The following is a 14,738-nucleotide window of genomic DNA, read 5'->3' as shown; positions in this document are numbered from 1 at the left end:
CTGTGCAGAGCAACTCTGCACATGCATTGCACTCCTTTTCTTATCCCTTAAGGGTGAGAACAAACTGAGAAGAAAAAAAAAGTTCACGCTACCATCTGCTCTCCCTCAAGTCAAACCCACTAAAGCAATCACCACTGCAATACCATAAAAACGGCGGTTAAACGGACTTCCCCGTGGACACAGTGGAATTTGGACAGAAGACACAGAAAGAGTCTGAGCTTTGGTTAAAAATGAGTATGCATCCCAGCAGGCTTCCCTAAACGCGAGTAAATTAATCAATAAAGGGGAAGAACTACTTAATGTCTGCATAAAATCAAAAAAAACTTTTTAATAATTAGTTTTTAATAATTACTCTCCCAGAATAATGTCGACGGCGCTAAACGTGCTCCAAGTCCACAAACGTGCAGATAATGAGCACGCGTCCTCCATTTGTCATTTAACTAGTGACGACAACTGACTGCAGTTTGGTGACAATAAAAGGTAGAAACTATCTTTCAAAATCCGTTGCGTCATGTTCCCTTTTTACTGACTCAAGAGAGCCTACGTTCAATTACGACCATTGTTTGCCTAACGAGGTTGTCTTTGGAGTTTTTCTTGTGTTGAGGGTATTCAACAACTTATACTGTGCTTGACTGCATTTTACATGGTTGTATTTTGTATAGTAGAATTATACTCAGTGTTCAGCGTCATGTATTTATAGAGGCTGTAAAATAGATTAAATTGTCCCTGTGAAGCTTTGCTGGGAGGAGGAAAGGCAAATGTTTGCACTATGCGAGGGTTATAGCAGTCCTGCTAACCCCAACGTGTCCACGACATTAAACTGCAACCAAAAATAATGTACTATTTTACAGTCAGTGTTACACACTTACAATGTTTACCTCATTTTCAAACACACGTTGATAGAATAATTTAGATATTTCCATCGCTTATAGAGCCTTAAAACTCTAACACACGTATACTGTTTGATGGTCAGTTTAACTTGTAATTGTATGGCTTCAGTGACATGACAGCATTGAAGCTGTAAACAACATATCTCGGCAATAGTCTATTAAAAGACAGCAGCTTGTGAGCAACATCACTTTGCTTTGACATGTGGAACAATTAAAGGCTCTTTGCGACCCGACAGATGTTGACATTGCCTTTTCCACTGGACACATTTCAGACTTATTTAAGAGGAGAGAGCAGTATGGCGGCTCCAAGTTACAAAAAACTGGTATTTGATGAAAACAATGATGGCTTGTAAATAACAGCACTTTTAGGCACCGAATATTTTAAATGTGTTGTTTACCAATGACAAGTTTAGCATGAAGAATAAGAAAAAGGGATAATCTTTGTCACTTAATGCAAGATATCAATTAATCATGTCATATTGCCACGTCAGAGTAACCAATCACATTTTTAGATTTCATTTTCGCCTGTCAAGTATGTAAAAAAAGGAAATATAATTAACTTATTGTACAAAAAACAATCAGTCAATTTGGTGACAGTGAGCTGCGCAGTCAGAGACGTGCTGTCGATCATCCTTTTCTAAATGGGGAGTAATCTGGAAAACTCGCCGGATGGAAATAATGAAAAATGTTGCATGCCTCAGGCCAAACCGTCAAACCGTATGCAGCACAAGATTTAATTCTGCGGAAACGCGACTGGTTGCATGATATTAGCAGAACCACGAGCAGCAGTAGGTTTTACTGCAGGATAGCAGAGCACAGCTAGTCCTACGAAACATTACCTTTTTTCCCTTCGGCGCAGAATAAATCTCAGCTATGCAAAGCACGCAGAAGCTCAGGAACAGATCATTTTTGGTTGTGTTTGAAGTTTATCGTCTTTCTAAAGTGAATAGCAGACTCGTAAAACAGTGTTTGCGTAATGCATGAAGAAAGCTGCATGTTGTCCTTGTTGAACGGTGCAAATATAGCACGACAAAATTGAGCACAGGTGAGAGGTTTCCATTACTGATCAAGTCAAAGCATTCCTAGCTCATAAAAAGGAGAGGATGGAACTGGGACGCGGAGGAGAGGGGGTTCGACTCTTCCAGAAAGATTGAGCAAACACACATTTCCCACAGCCTCTTTCCAGCCATAGGTCACCGTATACGGAGTGAGGAAAAAAAATGGTTGAAACCTATCACTTGCTGTTTGCTTTGATTTCTAGTACAGACAAAAGGAAGGTTGGCTGGCAAGGGCATGGCACCATGATTAGTACATTCCTCCCCACCTCAAGCCAGCCAGCCAGCAGACCAACCCAAACCAATGTTTCCTTCTCCCTTCCCTTCTAGAACTCTCCAGAGAGCTGATGCAATGCATGGCTGCGTCCACGTATTTACTTATAAATAAGAGCGAGGATGTGGATAGTGATCACTGCCCCCCCCCCCCCCGCATTCCTATCCGTCTCGTTATTTACCAGACTTTCCTCTTTCTTAAGAAAACCCAAAGCAATGCAGTAATGATGGCAGAGCTTATCGACACTGTCCCCAAGGCAGCAAAAGAAGAAAGCATCTCTGTTGTACTCGGTCTCTGTAGCAGCAGGTAGATTCACCGTTTTCTCTTCTTTTCTTCAATCTGACCCTCAGTGAGAAATAAACTCTGCAAAGCTTTTAGGATCAGCCTGAAGACCTTATGCTTTCTCACCTGAAGATGAAAAAGCATAAGGGTGAGACGAGTCGACCTCCTTCCCCTGAGCGAAGCTCAGCTTGTTAGTCACAACAGCGCCAGCAATCCTTGTGACATTCTGAAGACAATTATACTGCGGTTCTGGGAATGACCGGCTCATTTTCCTCCACTGGACAGGATTGTCTGCCGTCAATTTAAAGTCATTGACGATGTTGCACCCTGCTGTGGCTTGCATCTGCTCAGCAGAGTATGAGGGGGGGAAAGAGAGGCAGACGGGACAGGCGCGAGAGATTGAGCGAGGGAATTAGTTCAGTATTTTGATAGTGGATATCCTTGGAAGAAGACCAACCACCCGTCAGGTCAGAGGGAAATATGCGGGGAGGAAAAGAAAGGGATGAAGACAAAGAGTGCAAAGCAAAAAACTAAAAAAAAGTGCATCGAGGCATGTCCTGAGGACAAATTCCAGCTGGTTGCGCCTAAACCTAATCGCAAAACCAGACTAAAGCAGCTTCTTTTAAATCTACACTGAACCTTTAGCTGTGTAATTTATACAGCATGCAAGTTCTATTTAGAAATGTGAAAAACAGAAAACCAGCAGCGTTACATATAACCAGTCGATGGCATCTTAACTTTTCAAGCTCTATATGTTTTGGGATGCATCGCTTTAGGAAAAAGGCAATTCTATATATTTGAAGGAAGGAAACGCGCAAGAGTTTTCCATGCAAATGAGGAATGCATGAAATAATCTTTTACAGCTCACAGCTGGTCATGAACCAGCATTTACACAGAGACCATGTCCATTTACAGACCGGATTCCTGCTGCAAATAAACCAGAACGAGGAGACACAAATTGTCCATTAAACGGATGGGCCAACTCCAGAAAAATGAAAGACTGGAGGGGGGCGTATCGAGACGGCTCCTGTGCAAGGATCTGGCTGCATAAGAGCATTTGCTCTGTAACTTTATGTGATAGATCCAAAGAGAAAATTGAACCACATTATGCATCATTCCCTACTGAGGCAGTTGTGATTTATTCAGTTTCTAGTGGCTGAAGCTCAGAGGAGACGGACAGCATCTTATAGAAAGCAGAGAGTTTCATTCGCTTCAGTTTTTGTGTAGAATCGCTAATTAGAATGCAGGAGCAGCAGTGAGGTAATAGGCCTCCCCCTAACCCGGAGTGAATGGGAGGAGTGCTGACTCGTTACTATAAATGGGTAGAGAACCTTGTGCCACATGACAATGCAATGACAAGTCATTGATTGCTTCTCTGGGCTTCTCCATATTCGAGGTTAGCGCTCATAACTGCTCAGGCTAATCACCCAGTTTTATCACGCAGCATTTATTTCAAACAATTGCAAAAACATTCAGGAATTGGCTACAAGGCGAATCAATGCGTACAAACAGGGACACGTAACCACTTTAGAGCAGAATTAGAAGCCATTACTGGATACATTTAAGCTTTTAATGAAATGATTTAGGTGCAGGTCAGAAGTCAAACAGTACATCTGACCTATTCTAAAGCAACAATCTAAAGCTACATCCTTTTTTTATAGAACCTGTCTTTGACCTGCGTTGTGTTCAGAGAACCTCAATTTCCAGAGGACTATGTCTGCATGGATAAATAAAGTGATCGTATCGTAATAAATTATTAACCATTAATAAAGTCAGACGTTTTATAACAGACAATAAAGTTGTGTCTGAGCTCAAGTCAAAGTGCAAAAACAACTATTTAAACAATAGCCTGCCAGATTATAGAACAGATGGCATCTGCATGCGTCTCTAGGTTGGGGAGGGGGGCACGTTGTGCACCTTGTCCAATTCCCGAGTAACACAATACACAGTAAGGGAAACCGTTGAAGCATGTTTAGCATTCCAGCAGGAGAGGCTGCACTATTGTGTACAGAGACCATTGTGTTTGGCCGCTGGCACACTAAACCAGACCATGAGTCATGCTAAGCACAGTCTGAACTGAACCGGCAGCTCAGAGCTGGAGCTGGGAAAGGTTTCAGCCTGTTCACCGTAACGGCTTTAAACGCATCCTGGTTCGCTCTAACAGCACCGGCCGTCCATGGATGGGGCAAACAAGCTGTGACATGTAGATGGGCCTGGCCCTCGCCAAAAAAAACACAAAATCATTACAGGACAAAAAAGCATTCAGGTGGAACGCGCTTCCTGTAACTGTGGAAAACGAGCCAATCAGATTGCTCGCTTGCAAATCGTACACACTGATCCATCAAACGCTGCGGATATTTGTACTTAAAATCTGAAGCACCAGAAAGGAAGTAATAAAACTTGTGCTTCTTCAAGTATTCCTTGTAAAGATAAGGGGAAGTTTTCTATCAAACATTTTGGTTTTTTTTACAAGTGTTTATTATTTAATTATTAAGTAAAGTAGAATAATGTATATCATTTTTTTATTGTTTTAAGTCATTTCTTCTTTCAAAATAAGAAGTTCAATGTACACACTGACTCAAGATGATAAAATGTCATTAAATGGGACCAACAACGAAGTTATGCAGTAACAAAGTGTAAAATTTAAAAGTGACAAACATTAAATGTGTGTTCAGCACATATTTTATCTGTGACGCACAAATAATTAGATCAGTGGGACAAGATGCCATTAACTCAATTCAAAACTGCAAACATCCACGTCATGCTTGATGCAAACTATGGTCAAATATTATAGCGGAGCAAATCTCGACGGTGTTAACATTCAGTAACATTTCCAAAGACTTCCCGGGGGGGGGGGGGGGCTCCAACACTATCTGTGCTCCAGATAATGGTGGTCTGATGACTGTCTGCACTTTATTGTGTGACCTTTCAGGCTGACGCGAGGAAGATAAATCCGGTCCTGCGGATAGATAGAGCTGGTGACATCCTGGCCTGGACAGCTTCACATATGGCTAACAGACCAGCGGTGAAAAGGGGAAGGAGAAAAGAAAACGTAGATCTGAAGAGGAAGAGAGAAGAGAAGGCACACGGGCCACACACACACACACACACACACACACACACACACACACACACACACACACACACACACACACACACACACACACACACACACACACACACACACACACACACACACACACACACACACACACACACACACACACACACACACACACACACACACACACACACACACACACACACACAGAACCGTGCGTCATGTTTACTTATGAGATTGAAGCCTGACATCTTGAATGCAAGCGCATGAGTATGCATGCATGCAGGCTTGGGGACTGATTCGCTGATGAGCTGTTTGAATACACAGCGGAGGACGGTGGGATTTTTAATGGAATCAGAGAATGAGGAAACAAGTGGAAAAAGAAAAAGCCATGTGCCTGCACAGGGCAAATGTTAGATGAAACAGCAACAGGAAGGGACCGGACAAAAGTACAAACAAAGAACTGGTGCAGAGCAAGCCGGATTAAGAAAGGAACACAATCACAAGGAAGGCTTGTGATGAAAAATCCATTCTGTCACCTGAACTGAAGTCTCATTGGCTATAAATGTTTTAGGAGGCAGTCAGCGCCGCAGGCATTACTGCTCAGCTCCTCTGTCACTGAACACGGACGCATGGCCGAAGCGCCTCTTCAACTTTCACTTACGGGCTTGTGGCTTTACAGCAACAGGTGAACCGCCAGGTCACAGCAGCGTAACAATGCAGAGACTTTGTTTGAAGGAAAAACTGGCCCCGATGGAAGTTTTCAGAATATAAATCAGAAGAAAATTGGCCGGGGTTCTGGAATATCCCTTTGGTGTGATCCGCTCAGAGCTGAGTTCACATCAGCACAGTGCATGCGAGTTGCAGAATTAAATCAGTATGTGTGTGTCTGTGTGTGTGTCTGTGTGTGTGTACAGACTCCCGGGGAATCAAACATGGAGGAAATGGCATGCTCAGTTTGCACTTTATTGCTTGTAAGAAATTGTTTACGTCTGAGAACGAAAGCAGAATAGCTAAAACAGACTTGTTTGACCTCAAAAGGAAAGGTTTTCCATCACCGAATGTTTAAATCGTCGTTACCAATAATCACCGTTCTCGCAGTCAAAGGGCTCCCGATTGGGCTGAAGGTCAGAGAGTCAGCACAAAGAGTAGCTCCAGCTCCGCACCTTGACCTCCCTCTGTTATCATGAAAGAAGCCTTCGTTTCAGAGGTCATCCAGCGAAACTGCAGAGCAGACTCTTGCGTAACAGAGAGCGTTTAAACAAGGGAACAGTTTTCTTCACTGCGGAACAGGACACGATTCTCTCGGCAAAAGAAAACCAGACAAACGAGATATATTTCTTTATTTTGGGTCCGTCTGTGTGACTAAGCCTTGCAGCTGGTTTGAAAACGTGCCGCACGCCATCTGAAACGTACTCTGAAGGGCTTCCTATGTTCTTTTATATAATTTTTATATAATTCTAAAACCTAATAAAGTCAACTATAACTATTTTATTTACTGTAGCTTGTTATACGTATCTTGAATTTCACAGGTCAACTCTCCCATCGAATCACAGTCACTCACACATTCATAAAATAAGGCAAATGATCACACTTAACACATTTTAACCTACATTAGGAACTCATCTGGGTTACACAATGAAGGCAACGTGTTGCTCGCGCGGCAGGACAGCTATGCAGTTTGTTTTTTTGTGCACTGCTGTATTCTGGAAAGATAAGATTAGAATTCTGCAAATGCAGTTATACTAGGAGGCAAAGTAACTCGACAAGCGAACGTCAACTCGCAGAATCCTGTCTGTAGGTTCTCAGTCACCCAGGAGGGGGTAAATCAAGAAGACCAAATACAATATAAAAATAAAATAATCGGGATGAGGTGAAAATATCTTTGACTAACCTTCTCTCACGTCGAGCTGGTTTCAGGTTCCTTTGTTGGAAAGAAAGACTGAAACATCAAGGCTTCATATGTTTGGCAGTTTAGAGACTCATTTATTCAACTTTTCAGGTTCATCTCCATTCCTGCACAGTTTCAGAGCTGTGTGTTTAATAAGTGCTGCTCTCTCAAACAGCCGTGGGGGGGGGTCTAACAATCTGCCAGGTTTGTCTCAAAGAGAAAATTAAACCAGCATTGAGAATATTTTCACTCCGTCCTAAATTACCACATACATCCCTCGTATGTCTTTTACTAATAAAACATATTTTGCGTTCATTCAAAGGTCAGTATTACATTTTATTTTGCACTTCAGTTTGTGAAAACTAAGTTGATCCTGCCCATTGGCAAAAAAAATAAAAAGATTCCTTTAATGAATACAAAGAGTCACGCTCTGAAGTGCTTCATCGTGTAGTGTCCTGATTAGAGGGCTGACTCACAAATTCCCCACAGTCCTCAGCAAACACACAGGAATGTGGGACAAATAGGCCACGCATTACAGACGCACAAAATCACAACATGCCCACGTCTCTAATCCAAAGACTCGCTTCCTGCTGCGTGTGTCCAGTGCGTGTCTGCACAATAAGTTCCCAAACAACCACACAACTGTGGAAAGTTTATTTCCCAAAGTATGAAGCAGGAAACGGATTCTCATATCTACGCAAGCCTCCACAACCGTCAGGCATAAAAACCCAAATATAAAATTTCCATGAGCAGCAAGTCAGTCATCAGAACTCAGCTTGAATGCTGGCGATGATAGGGAAAACACAATAAAAGGGAGTTATTACAAATAAGTAAATGAACTAGAGACGTAAAACACACCCGAGTGAGGATGGTTTGACTTTCAAACATCGGACTGAAAGCAGGGGCAGATGAGGACAAGGCTATTCACATCTGACCGATGCATTTCCACAGGATCAAACGTTTCTGCTCCATTTTAGGGTTTACTGAAGAATTTAAAGTTGACTACAACACAACAATACTTAATTGATGGTTTGCATTTCCTGCATAGGAATACAGTCAGTAGTCACAAATTAGCCACACAGAGAGCAGTCGTGTCACTCAAGCAGCAGCAGAGCATTATGGGTCATCTTGACAGGCGGATTTGGTTTTGCATCGTCATGACATCCGAGTATTAAATGCTATGCAGGGGGGGGGAGGGGGGGATATTGGTAATAATCTCCAGACTGCCCCACAATGTCCCAAAACAGACGTAACCAAAGAGTAACGACCAGGATGAAACAGACTTTGAACTTTGTCTGCAAATAACGGCAAAACTCCCAGCAAATATCAAGCGGGAAGGAAACGCTGATCGCTCATGTCATCAGCCCGCGTGGCTTATAACACTCAACACCACCAGCGTTCCCTGTGCACCAAGAAATGTACTAATTATATATATATAGCTTAGTATCCAATTAAAGGGACTCCCGTCCTCTAGGGGTGCTGCAGACAATTCAACATAGTCTAACTAGACAGAACTTCATGCACATGAATGAGGAGCTGAGCTGCTTCCCCGGTGGCGCTCTGCAAGCCTTCCTTCTCAGTCTCTTTATCCGGTGATCTAACGCTAACCGACAGAATAACGGCCACCTAGCCAGGGGTCACTTTAATGGGAACTGAAGTTGGCATAAATTCCCAGAAACTGAACAAAAACCACGCGCCCCCAGCCCATGAAAAGGTTGCTGCGTTTTACGAAGCGTTGAAACACTCGGATGCGGCAAAGGCAGGAAAGAAAACCTTCCTCTCTGAGTACCTCTCGTCTTCCGCTTTGGAATTCCTTTCAATTTCAGTCGCTCAACCGGAAGGTTTTCTAAATGGTTCCACCTTGTGAATATTTCAACCAAAGTCGACCCTGTAAACAACAAAGAGTTCAAGCCAATGAGACAAAAACGAAATACTCGCCAGGGTTAGTGTTACTTCTTGCATTTACCACTCCCGACATATGTTCAACTGAGATGTGAAAAGAAGGGAATAACAACACTACCTAAATCACGTCTTTGCGTGCCTAAGCGTGTGATTAAATCTCTGGTATTGACTGTGATGATGTGGCCCTTGTTAGGAGACGGTTTTTTTTTTTGTTTTTTTTTTACCTTGTCTGCATTCGTGCTCCACAGTGACGGACATAACGTCAGTCACTGCTGGAGTTCTATGCAATTTTTATTCTTATAGTGATTGTGACCGTCACCTGCCCTCTTGGCAGCCTAGCCTATTCCTATTTTATTAATTTTAGGAGACGGTTTTAATAGAAAAAGAAAGACACTTCGGGCTACGCAAATTAACATTCCTGCTTTTTTTTTTTTGCCTATTTATATACATTATGGTGAACAAATGTAAGGTTAAGACCGCAGGGTTAGTGTTTTTAGTTCGCACAATTATGTGGACAGACAACAAAAGCACACACATTACCGAGCCAGGCTTCCTCCCAGCTGCACTGGGACAACACTTCCAGGTTATACTGTGATTGTGGCCTTTCTCCAAACCAACCGCCATATCAAGCTGCACCGCATAATGAAAGTGTGTTTCAGGATGTAATAACTGAACAAGTAATGGATCTAAAAAGGTAATTTTCATATAATCAAAGCATATCAGCCATATGAACAAAGCTTATTTATTAATAAATTACACCGTTCTTGATTTAGAGATTTTTTCTGAGGAAAGAAAACAGTCATTTCAATCATTTCATTTGCAAGAATCAAGAATTAAAAATAATTTAATATTCACTGTCCAGCAACAGAGGAAGCCCAAAAGACATGACCATCTGTGTGAATCCGAGGATTATTAGTGATCGGTTTACTTAAATCATCGGAGGAATCCTCTCAGCTGACGTGTAAAACCTCATTGAGGAGTCATGTTGCACTAAACTGGGTCATCAACTAAAACAGCATGAGGTCCATGTAAATGAGCCCCGTCCCCTTTGCTGAGGTTCAGGAAGAAGCCCCTCGGTGGAGGTACCTAACCCCTGGACTTACAGAGGATGAGTTTAAACAGGGGCCCCTCTCGTCACCAGAGTGTTAAATGCCTGAGCGCTTGGCACAGAATCCACGTTAAACCCGTTGACCTCTTCGGTGACGCTGCCGTCAAACAGCCATGAGGGGGGGGGCGGGCGCCACATTCCCCGACAGCAGCAGCTTCTCTGGGGCAGATCCAGCCGGCGGCAGGAAACACGCTTACGTCACAGCCCAGTCGTTTTCAGGTGAGGGTTCAAACCTCGTAGAGATGCCCGACGTCTCTACCAACACAGACGCACAGTCGCTTCCACATTCCGGTGTCGCGTAAGCAAGTCGTGAGAAGGTCAAAGGTCAGCATGAAGGACGTGAGAATCGATTTACGCTTAGTAGAAGCGTCTTTGCTCCAGTAAACCACGGAGCTTTTATCAGGTCATTATAGCCGCACCGGGAGGAAGATCGGGTTCACACTCAGCCGCTATTATTCCGCTCAGGTGATAATCCCATTCACACCTGTCCACTCATATTCACATCACAAAGGGAGTTTGTGTGAGGGAGTATTCTTGTTTGGTCCTCTTTCTATGCAACAGGAAGAGAAAATGAAACATCTCAGAGATAAACGCTGTGATGCCAGTTTCGGCATTTTAGGTTTCTCCCCGATTTCCAAGTTTTGTTGAGATTGAGATCCGGCAGATGAAGTGTTCACTCATAAAACAGAAACTTCATCGGTGCCACATGTCATAAATCAAAACACAATATGTCAGGAAAGGAAAGATAAACATTTAACCATTGAATAAAAGTACATAGTAATGAGAAGTAGTACTTTTAGTTTAGTTTCTAGCAGTCAGGATCCTGCGAAATGTTTTGCTGACGTAAGTAGGTCGCTCCAAAGCCTGATTATAACTGGGTCACGAGAAGATAACTCGTAGGTAAAGAGCTGACACGCAGCTTTTTACTGACGAGAATGAATTTACAGCAGAGTAAAATGCATTTGGTTCTTAAAAAAACCCGTAATATTTGCAACATATTAAAGCGGGAGGAAAAACTGCTTTAACAATATGGAACATCAAATCACCCATCGTTGCAGGAATGCATTCCATCTTTAGCTTTCCTCAGCTCGTTGTGCATGAGACTGAATGAAACCTGAGCCAGTTTAAGCCGGTACAGACGCTCATGTTTAGCACTTCTGCAAAGCATCCATGCCTCGTTCTCCTCAAACATCAACACACCCTCCCACTCCGTCCATTTAAGACGCAACTCTTTCCCTGTGTAGAATGCTACAGCTCAATAACCCCCCCCCCACCACCCACCACCCACCTATGAGCTGTGGTTGGGCGGGTTTCATGGTGTTTTTGCATCACTTCCCAAGCACCTAATAGCAGGATGTGGAGTGGCAACTGATGAACTGGTCGAACTCCAAGTTGTGTTACCCCGGAGACCCTAAGCCCAGTGTGTAACGAATACGTGTGTAACGAATACGTGTGTAACGAATACGTGTGTAACGAATACGTGTGTAACGAATACGTGTGTTTCTGAAGCACTTCCAGAGGCAAGGCAGCAGCACCTTCATGAAAACGACAGTCTCGCTTCGTATCAGCGTTCCTGCACGCGTCCGAACCACAGGACTCGGGAAAGACCGAAAGGCGTCGTAAATTCAATCACGACGACCACAGAACTCCTCCAATACCAGCCGACGACCCCTCCCTCCATTTCTTGCCCCTCCCTCGTGCACAACATCTGAAATACGCTTTCATTCCTCTCGCTGCGGACGGTCGATTAACGCGGACACATTTACGAGAGGAATTTGGAGACTTCGGGGGAAAACAAGTCGATCTGAATGATTTATGGACACGTTAGAGCAAGAACATTTCTCCGACGCGATCCCAAGATGTTCAGGAAAAAGACTGCCAAGGAACATAAAGTCTAATATTACCACAGAGGAAAAAGGGTACGCTTAAAACCCACATAAAACCATCTTAAAATAACGCATCAAATACATCATAAACACGCAGCAATAATGCGCCGCCTGGCAGGGAAGATAAACTCAGGCTCTTCTAGCCTCCCTGTATTTGTAGAGCCCGATATTAAAATGGAAGCTGGATCGTAAATATACGAGCGCGCTCATTTCATTCCGTGCTGCAGCTTTTTAATCAGCCGTTTGCTCGTCATAAATGTCAGCCGATGAGTGACCGGAGATGTGCCCGCTGTAAAAAGACGGACACACACTTTGTGTCATCGGTGAAAGACGCAACATTTCGTCTTTCGGTGAAGTTTGATTGAAACCGGCCGATTCGCTCGACCTTCAGGGAGCACGGAAACGTTCTCTTCTCTGGAAAACACGGAGCGACTCACCTCGCTGGACGGGATGCTGACGACGCCCGTCGATCTCCTCTTCTCCCTGAGCTTCCTCTTCTCGATCTGACCTTTGCCCTTCCTCGCGCTCGGGCCGCCGCTGTTCTTCTCCCTGGCCTTGCCGGGCGACGGGCTCCCCTTGTCGCTGTCGTTGCACGTGGGGCTGGATTCCGGGGTCACGCACGGAGGAGTCTTCTCCAGCTGAGGCGGGGCTTTCTTCGGGGTGCTGACGGCGGCGGCGGCGGCGGCGGGGGGGGGCGCTTCCTCCTCGGGGCTCTTCAAAGCTGTGCCGGAGGAGGACCGAGCCACCGAGCTTCGGTCCGGGCTGCCGCTGCTGCTGCTGAGCTCGGCGCCCGGCGGGGCGGAGGGGCGGCTCGCAGCCAGGGGGGCCCCAGTGGCCGCAGCGATGTCCCCCAGCATCTTAGCCCTCATCTTCTCCCGCTTTGCTTTCCATTCCTCCAGAAAGTCTGTGGTGGCGTTCGGCTTGAACCCCCCCGTGGCCATGATCCCAGTCTGGAGATGGGTTTGAACTTTCACCTCGCGGCTTCCGTCCTACTGGCGCCGCATTCCTTTAACCCCGTGAGCTGTCCGCAGGTACCAGGAAAAATATAGTTAGCCTCGTGAGAGGAACAGAACTTTCACTCAAACTCTCTTTCTTTCTTTCTTTTCTGTCATTATCTTTTTTTTTTTTTTTAATCGAACGCTGCTGCGCACGTAGCTCCAATAATGGCAGGTTCCAGAAGTCTGACGTTCGCTTAAAAGTTTGACACTTTCCAGGTAGCTCTGTTTTTTTTACCTGCCGGTAAAAGGACGTGAAACTTCACAGAAGTTGACGCGACCGGAACGGGAGTATAAATTCACGGAGAAACTTACCGGTGCGGAAATGTCTCCGTCGCCGAAACGCTCGTCTCCGGTCCGGACCAGGTGCGACTGCGCTGCGCTCTGATGAATGGCGCTGGTCTCGATGCGCGCTCTGCCCTCTGCCACACCGGAGGGGAGGGGGGGGGGGAGTCCGGCAAGTGCCGAACACCTCCGAATGAAGCCGAGCACTATCCGAGTATAGCCGAACTTTGATAATTCTACTTTTCAGTCTTCTAGTACTTTTTTTTTACGTTCCAGTGAAGGCGATCGTAAACATGTATAAGTTATTATATTTTATCATATGTTTGAACTTTAAATTATAATTCCATGTCTGTAGTTTCATGGTTTTATCGTTTTTGTTTTTTTTAATAATCTAATTTTTTCTATTTTGAAAACAAAATCAACCAAACGACTTGTTCAGACTTTACATATCAGACTTTATTTAAACAGAACGTCTCGAACTAAGTTCATTCTTAACAAACCAAATAAATAAAAAGGGGTTTCTAGACTAACACAGATTGACATACTAAAATAATAAAGGCTAGATAGTTAAGATAATAACAACAAACTCGAATAAAATAAGTGAAAAAATATATAAGAAGATGAATTACAATTGGGAAAACAATAGTAAAAAAAATTCCTAAAGATGTTGATAAAAAATATGATAGACATAGAAGTGTGTTTATGAAGGATTTTGCCCACTTTCACATCTCATACATTCATGTCTTCAACAGGCCTTTGATTATCACAGAATTGGAGTGCAAGATTTTTGCAGAAGACCATGTGACGACAGTTTAGCGTTTCCACGGCAAAGCCTGAATCTCTAAGGTGCGGGATGACTCACTGAACCAGCCCAGCCCAGAGAAGAGCAGAGCTTTTGCATTCATCTCATCACTCACAATAATGTTCGCACTTGATATGAGCTGAAGGGAAGGCTGAGGATGACTTGAAATGATTGACAACTTGTTTTGTGATGCAAAGGTTGAGAACTGTCACTCAGGAAGCTCAAATCTGATAACCACAATCATTTATAAGGCACAAAAACAGCAATGAATCCTTTTTTTCATCAGATGCAGATTCTGGATGACCTT

At 43.9% G+C, this 14,738-nt stretch overlaps 1 protein-coding gene across 1 annotated transcript in view; it reads right to left on the bottom strand.

Annotated features, from left to right (window-relative positions):
- pawr (PRKC, apoptosis, WT1, regulator) overlaps positions 1-13,711 on the bottom strand; it is a 40,276-nt gene extending 26,565 nt beyond the window's left edge. Inside the window, exons 1-2 of the mRNA XM_068755263.1 lie at positions 13,660-13,711; positions 12,787-13,370 (exon numbers count right to left, since the gene is read on the bottom strand). Of these exons, the coding sequence (XP_068611364.1) occupies positions 12,787-13,290 (504 nt within the window). The 5' untranslated portion in view covers positions 13,291-13,370; positions 13,660-13,711. The remainder of the gene's footprint in view (positions 1-12,786; positions 13,371-13,659) is intronic.
- Positions 13,712-14,738: the final 1,027 nt, after the last annotated feature.

The sequence above is a fragment of the Brachionichthys hirsutus genome, chromosome 22 (assembly GCF_040956055.1).
Source record: "Brachionichthys hirsutus isolate HB-005 chromosome 22, CSIRO-AGI_Bhir_v1, whole genome shotgun sequence".
NCBI lineage: Eukaryota > Metazoa > Chordata > Actinopteri > Lophiiformes > Brachionichthyidae > Brachionichthys > Brachionichthys hirsutus.
Note: the sequence above shows the minus strand (reverse complement) of the source record. Positions and strands in the feature narration are given on the sequence as shown.